This window comes from Podarcis vaucheri (genome assembly GCF_965113315.1).
Source record: "Podarcis vaucheri genome assembly, chromosome: 10".
Lineage (NCBI taxonomy): Eukaryota > Metazoa > Chordata > Lepidosauria > Squamata > Lacertidae > Podarcis > Podarcis vaucheri.
In genome coordinates, this window is record NC_138748.1 from 69,134,931 (window position 1) to 69,153,044 (window position 18,114).

Below are 18,114 nucleotides of genomic sequence, written 5' to 3' on the forward strand. Positions count from 1 at the left end.
GCTGAGGGAGCTGACGTTTGTCCGCAGACAATTTTTCCGGGTCATGTGGCCAGTATGACTAAGCCGCTTCTGGTGAAACCAGAGCAGCGCATGGAAACGCCGTTTACCTCCCCACCGGAGTGGTACCTATTTATCTACCTGCACTTTGACGTGCTTTCGAACTGCTAGGTTGGCAGGAGCAGGGACCGAGCAACGGGAGCTCACCCCGTCGCGGGAACTCGAACCACCAACCTTCTGATCAGCAACCCCAAGAGGCTTAGTGGTTTAGACCACAGCGCCACCCGCATTCCTAATGCAGCTGCAGGAAGAGCAAAGGGACATAAACTTCCAGCACTTGTTTTACGCATGAGTAACACACAATCTGTGCTCGATCAAATAAATCCTAGCATGAGAAAGGGCCATTAATTCCTCGGCTGGTATATTTGATCGGCGGTTCAAATCTGCACGACGGGGTGAGCTCCCGTTGCTTTGTCCCATCTCCTACCGACCTAGCAGTTTGAAAGCACACCAGTGCGAGTAGATAAATAGGTACCACTACGGCGGGAAGATAAATGGCATTTCTGTGCACTCTGGTTTCCATCACGGTGTCCCGTTGCGCCAGAAGCGGTTTAGTCCTGCTGGCCACATGACCCAGAAAGCTGTCTGTGGACAAACGCCGGCTCTCTCGGCCTGAAAGCGAGATGAGCGCTGCACCCATAGTCGAATTCGACTGGACTTAACCGTCCAGGGGCCCTTAAACCTAATACGTGCTAGTTTTAGTTTTAGATCCAGAACAGTGAAGGTAATCTGAAATGATTACCTTTCGTTCATTTACGCATTGCGCAAAGATACGCTTGCTGTGTTTTGGTCCTGTGTCGTTTTATTATAAATAATAATATACCGGTAAATAAATAATTTTTATTTATATCCCGCCCTCCCCAGCTGAAGCTGGGCTCAGGGCAGCTAACAACAATAAAATAATACAACATTCTAAAATCATTTCATTATAAAATTAATTCAAATCAAATTAATGGCAACCATTGGGCTAGAGTTCTGTGAAGATTGCCAAAGGAGGGAGTCAGGCTGTGCCCTGGCCAAAGAATAATTATCATTATTCTTTAAGAGGATTTCTTTACCATTGAATCATCAAAACCTCTAAGCCTGCCTTTTCTAACATTGGCTTCAGCCAGTGTGAGTTGTAGCCTAGCCGTTTCTGGAGGGCCTCAGATACAGTGGTGCCCCGCAAGACGAATGCCTCGCAAAACGAAAAACTCGCTAGACGAAAGGGTTTTTCGGTTTTTGCATTGCTTCGCTAGACGAATTTCCCTATGGGCTTGCTTCGCAAGATGAAAACGTCTTGCGAGTTTGTTCGCTTTTTTCTTAAAGCCGCTTGAAGAGGCGCAGTTGCGACGGACCGTGCTTCGAAAGACGAAAAGCATCGCAAGACGAAAAGACTCGCGGAACGAATTAATTTCGTCTTGCGAGGCACCACTGTATTGGCGAAAGCTGCTCTAAGCCATCTACATAAAACATACATTTCCTGTGTGCCTTTCCCCTAAAGGCCAGAGTTTCCCCAATAGCAAACTGCCACAATTCCTTATACCACAGACTCAACAGGTTTCATCCACCTGTTCTGAATCTTCCGGCACTGAGCTGTGTTGGCGGTCCATGAATTCTGGCATTAAGGGAGAGGGAGTAAAACATTCAGCAAACATTCCTTCATCCCCAGTAACACCTTGCATTTGGCAGGTAACAATCACACTGGCTCCCAGCACAGATTGCTGAGCGGGGATGTAAAAGGTCAGCAAGGTCATAATAAATCTGTTTTTTTTCCAAAGGGGTGGGAGGAAGGACCTGCGGAAAAAGATGCGCACCCACCCAAAAAGGGAGGTACCCCAGCTGTGCTGGCAAGCTTTCACTGTCGACGCATCCCTGCCTTTCCTTTGCAAGATGGGTCTTTCCTTCAAAAAAAACCACAAAAAACCCACAACTCTTAATACATAAACTTGGAGAGTTACATCCCAGAGGTATTTTGGCCCCGTTCCATTGACATTACGCCATTTGTTCTACTTCTAAAGTTCAGGACGCGAGTGCCAATGCTTATGTAATCCAGCTTGGCACCCCACGTGCTCTCAAGGGAAGTTATCGTCAGGCTTGGGGGAAGCCCAGTGTTTGGAGAAGTACAAATCTACAGGAATGCCCAAAACAGACCCGTGGGAACTGAGTGTGCTCAGTTTGTGTGTGTGTGTGTGTGTGTGTGTGTGTGTGTAATAACAGAAAACTGGGTGGGAGGAAGAATAGCGTGAAATAGACTCCGCACTGTGACATTTTGTCGCAGCGCTCGCTTGCCTTCTTACAAAAAATGTGCTCCACTGTACAATGTGTTCTATAATACACTATACAGTCATACCTCGGGTTACAGATGCTTCAGGTTGTGTTTTTTCGGGTTATGGACTGCCAAAACCCGGAAGTACCGGAACGGGTTACTTCAGGGTTTCGGCGGCCGTGCATGCGCAGAAGCGCCGAATCATGCTTTGCGCATGCACAGAAGTGCCGAATCGCAACCCACGCATGCGCAGACGTGCATCCCACATGGATCATGTTCGCAACCCGAGCGTCCACTGTATTACTTTGAAAGGAAGTCTTTCCTTCTCTTTTGCAGAAGAAAGGGGTTCCCTGCCCTCTGGTCTCTCTGTTATTCCACCCCTGCCCCCCCTCCAATTCCTGGTACCAAGCGGTCTGTATATCTTAGTCATTTTCAGAGGTTATGCTCGAGGTGCCCCCGCAAAGTGGGTGGGTGGCAACGAGAGTTGACGGGGCCTCCTCAGTTATGGCTCCAAGCCTCAGGAATTCCCTCCCCAGGGTGCCCAGCCGGACACCAGCATTGTTATCCTTCCAATACCAGGCAGGGATCCTTCTTTGGAGAACTGAGACGCGGCGGAGGCTGTGACAACTTTAAGAAATACGGTTTATTCACCTATTTACACCTTCGGTTGGCATGGAGCGAGTTCAGATTTTACAGCACAGTCCACTCAAGAGGGGCTTGTCCTCCACAGCAGTGTAGCCCTGGAGTCCAAGGCATCTCTCCCAGCAGAAACGGCGTTTGCCTTCCCGCCACAGTGGTACCTATTTATCTACTTGTACCAGCATGTTTCGAACTGCTAGGTTGGCAGGTGCTGGGACCAAGCAACGGGAGCTCACCCCGTCGCAGGGATTTGAACCGCTGACCTTCCGATCGGCAAGCCAAACAGTGGTTTGGACCACAGCGCCACCCGCGTCCCTGTCTTTGTGTGTTAGCTGCCTTTAAAAATGGTTTTTATGGAAGAACGCAAAGGCTTTTGCCTCCTTACCTATGGCTTCTTTTTAGCCATGAGCTTAGGATGAAAATGGTATATATCTGGGGTGGCTAGTACCTATAGCCCTCTAAACATGGTGGAGACTGTCGTAGCTTTAAGAAGTACAGTTTATTCCCTATTTACACCTTCAGTCTGCATGCAGGGAGTCCAGATCTTACAACATGGTCATTTCAAGAGAGGCTTGTCCCCCACAGCAGTCCAAGGCATCTCTCCCAGACAGCCTTCAGCCAGCCTGCCCAAGATGGATCCCAGTCTTTCTTCTCTTCCTTTCCTCTTCCCAGCACACCTTGCTAAAGACTCTCTTTTCCTGTCACCTCACACCCAGTTACCCCGGCAACCTTCCAGCCCCCCCCAGTGTCTGTTCACATCTCACAGCCAAGGGGGAAAGGACAGTTTTCTTTCATTGCCCATGGCCCTCAATGGCCCTGAATTGTTCCTTAATGGCCCTAGCTTGGCCAAGTTGTTTTGCTTTGGCTGGCCCAGGAATTCCTCTGCCAGTAGAAAAAAGACAAGTTACGGAACCGAGAAAATACACAAAACAAATGAAATACGGTCATACCTTGGGTTGAATGTGCTTCGGGTTGAGCATGTTCGAGTTGTGCTCCGCAGCAACCCAGAAGTAATGGATCACGTTACTTCTGGGTTTCGCCGCTCACGCATGCGCAGACACTCAAAAGGACGTCATGCGTGGAAGCGGCAAAATGCGCCCCGCGCACGCGTGCCATCGCAGCTTATGTTGCATTCAGGATGCGAACACAGCTCCGGAACGGATCCTGTTCACATCCCGAAGTACCACTGTACTGTGAAAATCCCTGAAACGAGAAGTAATCAACTAGAAATATTATCTTATGGAAATAAACTAAATAAAAAACAAAAAGTTTAAGAGAAAGCTTAGAAAAACCTAGAATTGAACAAAGCCTTAATGGGATGCCAGCTACAAACCTCGTTTCACTGAACTATTCCGTTTCCTCAGAAGGAAATAGAGAAATCTTAAACCTTAAATGACGAAATTCAAAGAAAGGGGGTAAAACTCCCAAAAATTCTGAAGTATTATAATCCTAGCTCGGCCTAGGTGAAGCAAAGTGCAGTACAGTGGTACCTCGGGTTAAGTACTTAATTCATTCTTAACCTGAAACTGTTCTTAACCTGAAGCACCACTTTAGCTAATGGGGCCTCCTGCTGCTGCCGTGCCGCCGGAGCCCGATTTCTGTTCTCATCCTGAAGCAAAGTTCTTAACCTGAAGCACTATTTCTGGGTTAGCGGAGTCTGTAACCTGAAGCGTATGACTCAAAGGTACAGTTTCTAAAACTGAGTTCACAAAAAAGGTTTGAAAACCTAAATGGCAAGTTTTAGACACAGCCCAACTTGAAGAAAGCCAAGCACAGTAACAAAGAGTTGAGGACTCAGCTGTGAAAATTTTTGTATTGCCTTTACACAAAGGTTTCAAAAACCCAAATGGCACAAATTCAAAGAAAGGAATACAAGATAAGCTGTTTTAGATTTTAAACAAACTCAAGAACAGGGCTGAAACGCTCCCCTGAGTTTACAAAAAAGGAATTCCTCTGCAGCTTGTCTTTCTCCCTCCGCATCCCAGATAATCCAAATCCTGCCATTTATTAATTTCTAGGGGTTAGGGGTGTCGTCGTCCCCACCTAAGTCTATTAACAACCTTCTTGTGCCCTTGCCTTTAACCCCAGGTAACTGCGGTGAGCCCCCTCAGGTACAAAATGCAGAGGTTCCTAAAGGGAGCGGCGACGGCAACAAACTGCGGTACTCGTGCGTCAAGAATTACAAGAGGAAAGCAGGAACGTCCAATCTGGCCGTGTGCAGGGAGAACGACACAACGAAAAAGTTTCAATGGGAGATGAACCTGAGCTGCATCCGTAAGTAGTACCTGCGTTCTGTGTGATGGGGCTCATAATAATAATAATAATAATTTATTATTTATACCCCGCCCATCTGGCTGGGTTTCCCTAGCCACTCTGGGCAGCTTCCAACAAAACACTAAAATACAATAACCTATTAAACATTAAAAGCTTCCCTAAACAGGGCTGCCTTCAGATGTCTTCTAAAAGTCTGGTAGTTATTTTTCTCTTTGACATCTGGTGGGAGGGCGTTCCACAGGGCGGGTGCCACCACCGAGAAGGCCCTCTGCCTGGTTCCCTGTAACTTGGCTTCTCGCAGGGAGGGAACCGCCGGAAGGCCCTTGGCGCCGGATCTCAGTGTCCAGGCAGAATGATGGGGGTGGAGACGCTCCTTCAGGTCTACTGGGCTTTAAAGGTCAGTACCAACTCTTTGAATTGTGCTCAGAAACGTACTGGGAGCCAGTTTAGGTCTTTCAAGACCGGTGTTATGTGGTCTTGGTGGCCGCTCCCAGTCACCAGTCTAGCTGCCACATTCTGGATTAATTGTAGTTTCCGGGTCACCTTCAAAGGTAGCCCCACATAGAGCGCATTGCAGTAGTCCAAGTGAGAGATAACCAGAGCATGCACCACTCTGGCGAGACAGTCTGCGCGCAGGGAGGGTCTCTGACTGCATACCAGATGGAGCTGATAAACAGCTGCCCTGGACACAGAACTGACCTGTGCCTCCATGGTGAGCTCAGGGCTTACCTAGGCTCACCTTCATACCTGTAAACCTGTTCCTGTATTAAGATCCACAAAGCCTCCCCCCCACCGTCAGTCTCTCAAAGTCATGGCTGACTGCAGCCGCGTCCAGGTAGAGGTGTCCCAGAATTCTGTCAGAATGGGTAGCAACTCCGGAAATGGCAACAGTCCGCGTCTTGGTGGATTTGATTTAAATCAAATCGATTTAAATCATGATTTAAATCACTAGTCAGTAAGACTTGATTTAAATCACTAGTCAGCAAGACTTGATTTAAATTTTATTTATTTATTTATCTTTACAGAAAGGCTGGTATAATCTTAACGTTTACAACCAGATGAAGGTTTCCTTTTTGGAAGGATAAATTTTCAGAGCAGTTTTTTACAGTTCTATCAAAAATTACTGATTTGGTTATGCTATCAGAAATACATAGACACATAATTACGAAATTATGGTGAGGTTTAATAAGTTAACTGTTTCTATTTGGACAACTTTTCTGCTGTACTTTATTAGAAGGAGAAAAGATAGCCATTTCCTTAATAACAATTTATTTAACTAAAACAATAACATTATAGCATATGTATGCACGTTTGTTAACTAATGTGGTTAAACTTTTGTTTTTTGTTTTTAAACCCTTAAACTGAATTTGGGCACACAAGAAAAACTTAAAACAAATCCTTATTTCCTGATGAATAGCCTTTAGACTATAATGTAACCTAAATAGAAAACTATCCTTAGAAAAAAATCTGATTTGGTTAGAAATACAAAGACAGGTAATTATGAAATTGTTGTTTATATTTGGGCAACATTTCTGCTGTACTGTATTGGAAAGAGAAAAATAATCATTTCCTTAATAACAATTTTTTTAAAAAAATATTTAACTAAAGCAATAACATTATAGCATATGTATCCATGTTTGTTAACTGATGTAGTTAAACGGTTTAAAAAACAAAGAACAAAACTTAGATGGAGTTTTAGCAAACATGAAAAACTCAAATCCTTATTTCTTGATGAATGCCTTTGGACTATAATGTAACTTGAATAGAAAACTACCTTTAGAAATATTTTTCCTCCAAAAGCATTTTATTTTAAAAATCTGATTATTATTTTTAAAAAAATCCAATTTAAATTTAAAAAAATCTGATTTAAATAAAAAGTATCCTTTAAAAAAAAATAATCATTGATTTTTATCCACCCTGGTCCGTGTGTCCATCTGCAAGCAGGAACAAAAATCAAGGAAGTGATCAACATTTGCTGACCTCATTTCCTGCCCCTCCCCTAACCCAAACTCGCTGCTGTTGATTTTTCAGCCTGCAAAACAATACATTATCGCTTCCCTCCCCTTGGAAATAAATGTAACGATAGTTAATTATATTATTAAACGTGACCACAGGAAACACCAACTTTTTTTGCGGAACCCGAACTGCAGCGGAATAGAAGCGGCGCTGCGTGTGGCAGATATAGAGCAGGCCAAAAAATGATGCCTTTTCACATCCTGATTTCTTTGCATGGAGGTCACATCACATGATATCTCATCAAGAATCGGGCACTCACACTTCCCATGCATGGTTTTATATCCCTCCATCAAGTCCCTGCTTACGCAACACCTTTTGCTAAGCCAAAAAGAGAGGCCTAAATTGGAATTCCCACATAGGAATTTGTATGCCAGTGTGAAGACACCTTAGAAGTTGTTTGGGTATTTTTGTTTTTTATTTTACAATCAAGTGATATATACGTTGCACGGTTAAATAAAATAAGACTAGCAAAACAGCAATATAAAAGCATGTAAAACTGTTAGAATTCCAGCTCCATGACTGCTCATAGAATCATAGAATCATAGAGTTGGAAGAGACCACAAGGGCCATCGAGTCCAACCCCCTGCCAAGCAGGAAACACCATCAAAGCACTCCTGACATATGGTTGTCAAGCCTCTGCTTAAAGACCTCTAAAGAAGGAGACTCCACCACACTCCTTGGCAGCAAATTCCACTGTCGAACAGCTCTTACTGTCAGGAAGTTCTTCCTAATGTTTAGGTGGAATCTTCTTTCTGCTGTCATGGGATTTTTGTCTATCACATGACGGTGTACGTTTTGACTCCACAGAGTAGGAAGTGACGGAGAGAGGATGTTTGTGTTACTGTGTCCCTTGAAGTGGGACTTTGTTCCTTTGTTCTTTCTCTCTTTGCTGTCTGATGCTAGAGAGAGAGGAAGCCACATTGCAGTGCTCTGTGTGTGTTTATATGTAAATAAAGTAGATTAGCCAAAATGCTGAGTTGCTGAGGTCTGTCACGCAAGCTGCGCAAACTCTGCGGATCCCTAAGTGTGCCGGTGAATGTTGGCATCGGTCGCTGGGATATTCGGGCTGAAGAAAGTTAATGAAGCTCCCGAACGATCGACCAGGAGGGAGGGAACATGCCAGTCGGGCATGTGTCTCTGCCAGGGTCCTACTTGAGTGTAGGCTGAACTCCTGACAATGGTTATAAAGCAGAAATTCAGGACGTTCATACAAATGAAAACGGGATCTGATCTTATGGGTCATTATTTGGGTTTATAGTTGAGCCGGTGAAATTTCTCACTGAAACTTCAAGAAGAATAGGTTCTGCACTGCTGTAAATGCAATCCTGATAACAAGCTAATTTTGGCTTCTCTTCTCAATTCCTCATCTCTTTCTCAACAAGGAGACCCTTCTCTGCCTGCCACCACAACAGAAGCTCTCAGAAGAGGTAGGACCAATCGCTTTGTTGTCTCTGCTCATCACCACTGGGTGACAAACGTGTTTTTGGAGTAACACCAGTGTGGTATAGTGGTTAAGAGCGGTAGTCTCGTAATCTGGGGAACCGAGTTCGCTTCTCCGCTTCTCCACATGCAGCTGCTGGGTGACCTTGGGCTAGTCACACTTCTCTGAAGTCTCTCAGCCTCACTCACCTCACAGAGTGTTTGTTGTGGGGAAGGAAGGGAAAGGAGAATGTTAGACGCTTTGAGACTCCCTAGGGTAGTGATAAAGCGGGATAGCAAATCCAAACTCCTCCTCTTCTTCTTCTTCTTCTTCTTCTTCTTCTTCTTCTTCTTCTTCAAACAGATTTCAGGCCTGGGACACAAATTAGGCAAGGGCCCTCTCCCGACGAAAATAAAATTAAGAAAATAAAAATGCTGACTTAATTCACAAGTAGCGGAAATGGGAAAGTAGGTATTTAGGAACAAACGGCAACCCACAGACCAGCTGTTTGCTCCGAGTAAGCGCTAAAAAGTGGTTCTCCCCAGGGGGAAGCAGTGGGGCGAGAGGAATTGTGGAGACGCGCTCGTGTTAACACAGCTTCATGGCCTGTCCCAGAAACATACGTATGAAACTTTACTTACCCCATGTTGTAGAGGCAGAAACTTCCACCCCAGCGACTCCGCAGGCTGCTGGTGTTAACACTTCGGTGGCCTCCGCCGCAGCCCCATATGGCAGTGAGACCCCCTCGCCATCAGCCTCGATCGCCACACTGCTCAGGACTGCTAAACCAACTAGGCCTGGCAGGACAACGGCAACCACCAGCACCCCAGAGGTTGGCAGACACACTCCTGGCACGGTCAGCGAAAGCTCGGCGAAATGCGAAAGCACCACCGCGAAAGCCTCGCAGCCCACGACTAGCAAGCGCCTCTCAGCAGGAAACAGAACGACAGCTGTGACGCCCGGGAGAGTCTCAGGGGTCACCCCAGAGCCAAGCGCCCCAGTGCTTCCGATCGAGAGACAAACAGGTTTGTCACCGGCAGCTGAAGTAGTTCATCTCATTGTTGTAGCCTCTGCATTAACCATCCTTTCCACGTCCTCCTTCGTTTCATGTTCTTCCCAAGTTTATATGCTAATATTCTTGTGTTTATCCCATATCTATGTCTGCTTTCCTTCTCCTGGACTCTTCGGGTACTTCCAGACTACAGTGGTACCTTGGTTCTCAAACTTAACCCGGTCCAAAACCAAAGCGTTCCAAAACCAAGGCACGCTTTCCCATAGAAAGTAATGCAAAATGGATTCATCCGTTCTAGACTTTTAAAAACAATCCCTGAAACAGCAATTTAACATTTTCGCAGTCACACAATCAATCAGTCAATCAATCAATCAATCAATCGGTAGCTGAACGGGGTTCGACACAGTCACAAAAACAAATGAACCGAGAAAGCCTCAAAAACGCAAAATAAACAGCAAAAACAAAAGTGCCAAACTTAATCCGCTCCGCAAGTCCGTTTGACTTCCGAAATGTTCAGAAACCAAGGTGCAGCTTCTGATTGGTGCAGGTACCCCGGAAACAGCTGCATCGGACGTTCAGCTTCCAAAAAATGTTCAAAAACCAAAACAGTTACTTCTGAGTTTTCGGCGTTTGAGAACCAAGGTGCCACTGTATTGCTAGTTGGCAAATTCGGGTGACATAATTCTGGTCGATTAGGAGGCCTTGCACAACAAATGCACCCCCCCCCCAATTTGGACTCTCCCTGCCCTGGGATAAGAAAGCGATTGAGCTTGCAGTGATGCAATCTCATCTAACCTCGCTGAAATCAGGGTGAATTCTCAGTAGTGGGTGGTCTGGAAGCATCCATAGAGTTCGGAGATCTTGCTCCCCTATCCACCAGCTCCCTTTAATGCTGAACTCGCTGCTAAGGATGGCAGGACTTTTCCATTTACACAGCTTCTCATTTTTCCAATCTTAAATTCAGTTTTCCACATTTCTACAGCAATTTGCAATTTTTCAAAAAAAATCCTCGTGAAAATTCACCAGTGTTTTGGGTGTGAATTTCTCCTAGTAAGCATATCCTTGTAAGCAGTTTCCTCTAATATAATTCACTTCTCAATAATATATTAATTTTACGCACTTTTCCCCATAATGCGTTCATGTTGGTAAAATGCAGAACTGCATTGCAAAATTCAGGAAAGTGCAAATTTTGATGGGCAGCTGTCTTTCAGTTCACATATTGCTTCGGAAAGTGTGGATTTGGCCAATTTGCCTTTAAATGAGAACTGAATCCAATTTCTCTGAAAGGAGACCCCCAAGGCAGATCTACGCCATACCTCCATTTCTGCAATCCCCAGCATCCTTATCAGACTACAATTCCCAGGATTCTTTGGGTGAAATCACATGCTTTGGAGGTGTGTGGGATGGACTCACTTCCTGCAAAGCGAGGGGACTGGAACCCAAGAGTCACAGTGTCAGCTGGAAAAGAAAAACGGAAAGGGGGTGAGATGACTTGCTTGAGACCGTCACCGCTTGCTATATCCTCAAGGAAGACGCGACTGGCTGGCTGGAACCCAGAACAAGAGCACTTCTGTTGGGGAGTGATGGTGTGCTGCAACATTTTGTTGCGGGACCTGAACAGTAGTTCCTTTGCACCCAGGTTTTTGTAGCCACCTCTGAATTTGAAATTTCCCAGTATGTTTCTGAGCACAATTCAAAGTGTTGGTGCTGACCTTTAAAGCCCTAAATGGCCTTGATCTAGTATACCTGAAGGAGCGTCTCCACCCCCATCGTTCAGCCCGGACACTGAGGTCCAGCTCCGAGGGCCTTCTGGCGGTTCCCTCATTGTGAGAAGTGAGGTTACAGGGAACCAGGCAGAGGGCCTTCTCGGTGGTGGCGCCCACCCTGTGGAACACCCTCCCTTCAGATGTGAAGGAAATAAGCAGCTATCCTGTCTTTAAAAGACATCTGAAGGCAGCCCTGTTTAGAGAAGTTTTTAATATTTAATGCTGTACTGTTTTTAACATTTGATCGGGAGCCGCCCAGAGTGGCTGGGGAGACTCAGCCAGATGGGCAGGGTATAAATAATAAATAATAAATTATTATTATTATTATTATTATTATTATTATTATTATTATTATTGAAGAAGAATCAGAGGAGGAGAAGGAAACCTGGAGAGGGAGCAGTGGTGACTGGGTTGAAATTACAGTATAAAGCTTCTGCTAGCAGACGAGATAATTGGTTTATAGGACATTCATGCATTCATGTAATAAACATGCAGTATTTCATGTCAAATATTTAGGACTTAGTTAGCAACTGAATAAATACCCATAGAGCAGGAATTACAGATGAGGCTCTCTGCTTGAAAGTTGGGATTTGTCCCCCAAATGTTCCAGGGTCAACCTGACCTGGATCCGGGTCCTGAACTATTTGGGGGGGGGGCTTTTTCAGAGGGAGACCTACACTGGCTCCCAGTACATTTCCGAGCACAATTCAAAGTGTTGGTGCTGACCTTGAAAGCCCTAAACGGCCTCGGTCCAGTATATCTGAAGGAGCGTCTCCACCCCCATTGTTCTACCCGGACTGAGGTCCAGCGCTGAGGGACTTCTGGCGGTTCCCTCACTGCGAGAAGCCAAGTTGCAGGGAACCAGGCAGAGGGCCTTCTCGGTAGTGGCGCCTGCCCTGTGCAACGCCCTCCCACCAGATGTCAAAGAGAAAAATAACTACCAAACTTTTAGAAGACATCTGAAGGCAGCCCTGTTCTGGGAAGCTTTTAATGTTTAATGGACTATTGTATTTTAGTGTTCTGTTGGGAGCCGCCCACAGTGGCTGGGGAAGCACAGCCAGATGGGCAGGGTATAAATAATAAATTATTATTATTATTATTATTATTATTATTATTATTATTATTATTTCGGTCATTTGGGTAGTTTGTTAGGTGGGGGCTGGGAGAGAACCATCCTTTTGGAACCGTGAAGGGTTGCTACCCCTCAGTGCCGACAATCGTGAACTGCAAGTACTGATGGTTTGAGAGTATAAGGCCGCTGCTTCCTATGTTCTTTCCAGAGAGCGTGTAGGATATCTGCATTCTGTCTGCTTCTCAATAGCATGTCATGATTCAAGGTCTGATTGCAAGCTTCCCTTTCTGGCATCTGATGGTCACTTTGAGAACAGGTTGCTGCGTTCGATGAGCTTCTGGCCTGATTCATACGCTCTTTCATGCACTTAAATATAAAAAATGGCGACATCAGCCCCACAGAGATGCACAGCTCATAGCTGTCAACTTACAGATTTGAAAATAAGGGACCAGCAGCCTCGAAAATAAGGGATCAGCAGCCAAAATAAGGGATTTTCCAGGCACAGGTATGTTCAACTTCTGAGCCCCTCCGACCCAAGGGCAGAAAGCCCAGCCAGCAGCCAAACGAAGCCTCAAGCGGTGGTTCCCACAGCGCAGCAACCCGGCAAAGGGGATGCAGCAAGGAAAACCACCGTCACCTCTCCGCTGGGAAGCGCTGAGCAAAGGCGAGTCCCCAGGCAACGCGGCCGATTTGATCGGCACAAGCCACGCAAGCTCCACCCCCCAGGCGTTCTTAGACTCCTTATTGGGTGAGCAACACAGCCAAGCAACACAGTTGGAGCCTCCCTCCTCCCTGGCCGGCCAGCAGGGAGGGAGGGAGAGGAGCTGCCTCCTCTGGAACCCGGGAAATTTAAGCGACATCATCAATCCGGGACAGCAGCGGGACACGGCGCTGGGATAAGGGAGTTTCCCGCCAAATAAGGGACAGTTGACAGCTATGGCACAGCTGTCACCAGCAGTTGCCATGCAACCCTGCTAAGATTCCTGTAAGCAAAGCAGTTTTGTGGGGCGGGAAGGGAGCACACAATTATTTCAAACTCATTTAGCATTTTTGCCCCTCCCTTTTGAACCCATTCCATCTTCAGGTCCAGGGGGCGGGCGAGGAAACCCAACAGAAGTCTGCAACACCTGCAGCTTGATCGTAAAAGGGTTCCCTCAGATGTCAGCCCTGTTCATTCCAGTGGGATTTAATTCCCAGTAAGGCAGATTTCTTTGAGAGGGGAATTTGGGGTGTTAGCCTGGGTTTGGGCTGAACCGCTGCATACAGCAGGTGGGAGTTGTATGCAGGTGGGATTCTCTGGTATAACCACCCTAACCCCACACAATAGCCTTTGTATATGGAACATGCGCATATCTGAAGGAGCGTCTCCACCTCCATCGTTCTACCCGGACACTGAGGTCCAGCGCCAAGGGCCTTCTGGTGGTTCCCTCACTGCGAGAAGCCAAGTTACAGGGAACCAGGCAGAGGGCCTTTTTGGTGGTGGCACCCACCCTGTGGAACGCCCTCCCACCAGATGTCAGAGAGAACAACATCTACCAGACTTTTAGAAGACAGCTGAAGACAGCCCTGTTTAGGGGAGCTTTTAATGTTTGGTGCATTACTGTATTTTAATATTTTGTTGGAAGCCGCCCAGAGTGGCTGGGGAAGCCCAGCCAGATGGGTGGGGTATAAATAATATATTATTATTATTATTATTATTATTATTATTATTATTATTATTATAGAATTACAGAACTGGAAGGGATGCCAAGAGTCATCTTCCGTATTTTTCACTCTATAAAACACACTTTTCCCCTCCTAAAAAGTAAGAGGAAATGTGTGTACGTCTTATGGAGCGAATGCAGGCTGCACAGCGATCCCTCTTGCTGTTCTGACTTCAGCGAAAGCAACGCAAAGCCTCTTCAGGGCAGCGAGACCTCAAGGCTTCTGGGATTCAGAATATTTTTTTTCTTGTTTTCCTCTTCCAAAAACTAGGTGCATCTTATGGTCTGGTGCATCTTATAGAGCGAAAAATACAGTAGTCGAACCCCATGCAAGGCAGAAATCTCAGCTCAAGCATCCATGACAGATGGCCACCCAAACTTCTGCTTTAAAACCCCCAAGGAAGGAGAGTCCATAACCTCCTGAGGGAATCCATTCCCCTGCTCCCAGTACGTTTCCGAGCACAATTCAAAGTGTTGGTGCTGACCTTTAAAGCCGTAAACGGCCTCGGTCCAGTATATCTGAAGGAGCGTCTCCACCCCCATCGTTCTGCCCGGACACTGAGGTCCAGCTCCGAGGGCCTTCTGGCCGTTCCCTCATTGCGAGAAGTGAGGTTACAGGGAACCAGACAGAGGGCCTTCTCGGTAGTGGCGCCCACCCTGTGGGACGCCCTCCCTTCAGATGTGAAGGAAATAAGCAGCTAACTTATCTTTAAAAGACATCTGAAGGCAGCCCTGTTTAGGGAAGCTTTTAATGTTTGATGTATCACAGTATTTTAATATTATTTTCGAAGCCGCCCAGAGTGGCTGGGGAAACCCAGCCAGATGGGCGGGGTATAAATAAATTATTATTATTATTATTATTATTATTATTATTATTATTATTATTATTATTACTGCTGGACAGCTCTTACTACTAGGAAGTTCTTCCTGATGTTGAGTCGGAATCCCCTTATAATTTGAATCCATTTGTTTGGGTTCACCCTCTGGAGCAGCGGAACACAAGCTTGCTCCATCTTCCAGTGTGAGAGCCAGTGTGGTGTAGTGGTTAAGAGCGGTAGACTCGTAATCTGGGGAACGGGTTCGCGTCTCCGCTCCTCCACATGCAGCTGCTGGGTGACCTTGGGCCAGTCACACTTCTCTGAAGTCTCTCAGCCCCACTCACCTCACAGAGTGTTTGTTGTGGGGGAGGAAGGGAAAGGAGAATGTTAGCCGCTTTGAGACTCCTTCGGGTAGTGATAAAGCGGGATATCAAATCCAAACTCTTCTTCTTCCATGGGACAGCCCTTAAAATATTTGAAGATGACTCTGCTATCTCCTCTTATCCAGGCTAAACATATCCAGATCCTTCAAACGTTCCTCATCAGGCTTAGTTTCCAGACCCTTGATCATCTTGATCACCCTCCTCTGCACACCTTCCAGCTTGTCAACATCCTTCTTAAATTGTGGTGCCCAGAATTGGACACCGTATTGCAGGTGGGATCTTACCAAGGCAGAATAGAGTGGGACTATGACTTCCCTTGATCTGGACACTGTTGATGCAACCTAGAATAGCATTCACTTTTTTTGCTGCTGCATCACACTGTGGACTCACTGTGGTTTTGAGGATTTTATATCCCACCTGAAATATACTCGGAGTCGAGAGTGGATTGCATGCTCTCTATTCAGCTCATAGTGGTGAGGAAGAATGGAAGTTCCCCCAGAATGTCTGCCTTATATACATTATTTACACAATGGGCCTCACGTGATTGGCTAATTCCAGGATTCTCCTGTAGGCCAATCAGGTTGCGGATTCACTTCCACCTGGAGCTGGATTGGGTGGCTCCTGTGGGCCAATCAGACTGCTGCATTCTGAATCCTATTCTAGGATCAACCAGACTGCTGCATTTTGGATCCTATTCAAGTCAGTACATAACACCACATAAACTCAGACCTGCTTCCCAACCTTAAAGACTAGAAACTTAAAAAAAAAATCAAACTGTTACACCAGGATACGTACTTCTGTGTTCTGTCACAAATCTTTGCACTTGATCAGAATTACAAAATACATTTAAGTGGGACTGCAAGGAAAGAGCCAGCCATTTTTGCATGTAATGTTCTTTGTTCTTCCTTTTTTGCAGGTTCTCTCCCCTTGAGGATCGGAGTATCTTGCCTAGGTGAGGAATAGTTTGGCGTTTATGGATTGTTAGCAGTCATCTGACCATACAAGATGGATTTAAATTCTTAAATTAGAATTCTAGTTTTGTCTTCCTAGTTCAAACTAATAGAGGAGGCGCAGACACACACACCCCTTGCTCCAAGGGCTATAGGGTGGTCTCTTTTCTTATTTTTATTATGTATTTTGTGTTTTTTGTATATATATTGTAGTTTTATGTAGTGAACCACCCTGAGACCTACGGGTATAGGGCAGTATGCAGATTAAATGAATAGATCAATAAATACAATTCTGTCCCACCCAGATGGGCGGTGTATAAATAAAAGAAATTATTATTATTATTATTATTATTATTATTATTAGTGCTTTGTTCTGGGGGTACGCATACCCCTAAACATTTTGTGAATCTATCGGGAGAAGAAACTAAAAAATATATAGTTTCTTCACTAGGACAGGGAATCGTCTATTCTGTTCCTTCCCCTGATGGTGGCCTATAAAATGGTGGTGTTCTTGAGTCAAAATGAGGGTACCCCTAAACATTTTGTTTAGAAAAAAAATCGCTGATTATTATTATTATTACAGTGGTACCTTGGTTTAAGAACAGCTTAGTTTATGAACAACTTGGATTAAGAACACTGCAAACCCAGAAGTAGGTGTTTTGGTTTGTGAACTTTGCCTTGGAAGCAGAACATGTTGAGTGTGTTCCATTTGTAAATTGAGTCCCCCGCTGCTATGGGAAAACACGCCTTGGTTTAAGAATGCTTTGGTTTAAGAATGGACTTCCAGAACGGATTAAGTTTGTAAACCAAGGTAAAGGTAAAGGGACCCCTGACCATTAGGTCCACTTCCTCCCTAAAAGCTGCCTTAATTGTGAGCATTCCATGGCTGATATTTGATCATCTCCTGACAATTGGGACATCATCGTTCCATGGCATTGCATTAGCCGATAACTAGGGCCGGCTCAGAGACAAGCAAGCTGGGAAGAAGGCCAAGGCCACTGAGCCTAGGGCTTGCCGATCAGAAGGTCGGCGGTTTGAATCCCCTGTTTAGGGTGAGCTCCCGTTGCTCGGTCCCTGCTCCTGCCAACCTAGCAGTTCAAAAGCACGTCAAAGTGCAAGTAAATAAAAAGGTACTGCTCTGGCGGGAAGGTAAACGGTGTTTCCGTGCGCTGCTCTGGTTCGCCAGAAGCGGCTTAGTCATGCTGGCCACATGACCCGGAAGCTGTACGCCAGCTCCCTCAGCCAGTAAAGCGAGACGAGCGCTGCAACCCCAGAGTCAGCCTCGACTGGACCTAATGGTCAGGGTCCCTTTACCTTTACCTTTACCTAAGGCTGGCTCAGAGACAAGCAAGCTGGAACGAAGGCCAAGGCCATTAGGTTATCATATTGCTAACTATTAACTTTGTCTTTCTTCTTTAGTTTTAGTGGTGCTCCTTACAGGATGTCTTGCATTCTGGTACCGTAGAAGATGGCGGTAAGTTCGTCGCGTGGCTCCTCCCCCTAGTGGTTGCAAATGGAGGCAACCTTTGGCAAGGTCAAGTGGAGACATGGACATTTCATGGAATAATGGAATTGTGGAGTTGGAAAGGACCACAAGGGTCATTCAATCTAACCCCCTGCAATGCAGGAATCTTTTGCCCAATGTGGGATTCGAACTCGTAACCCTGAGATTAAGAGACACACGCTCCACCGACTGAGCAGTCCCTGGGCCTGGAACCCATGGGCAGTCCGATGCAGGAATTGCAAGCTGCCCAAT

The 18,114-nt window shown here is 45.8% G+C and overlaps 1 protein-coding gene and 1 long non-coding RNA gene across 2 annotated transcripts in view; both read left to right on the forward strand.

Moving 5' to 3' along the window:
- Nucleotides 1-18,114, forward strand: part of LOC309541524 — a 130,037-nt gene that overhangs the window by 80,623 nt on the left and 31,300 nt on the right. The window lies entirely within an intron of this gene.
- IL15RA (interleukin 15 receptor subunit alpha) overlaps nt 1-18,114 on the forward strand; it is a 58,767-nt gene that overhangs the window by 20,963 nt on the left and 19,690 nt on the right. Inside the window, exons 2-6 of the mRNA XM_082239238.1 lie at nt 5,033-5,218; nt 8,617-8,661; nt 9,308-9,679; nt 16,325-16,360; nt 17,778-17,832. Coding sequence (XP_082095364.1) covers nt 5,033-5,218; nt 8,617-8,661; nt 9,308-9,679; nt 16,325-16,360; nt 17,778-17,832 — 694 coding nt within the window. The remainder of the gene's footprint in view (nt 1-5,032; nt 5,219-8,616; nt 8,662-9,307; nt 9,680-16,324; nt 16,361-17,777; nt 17,833-18,114) is intronic.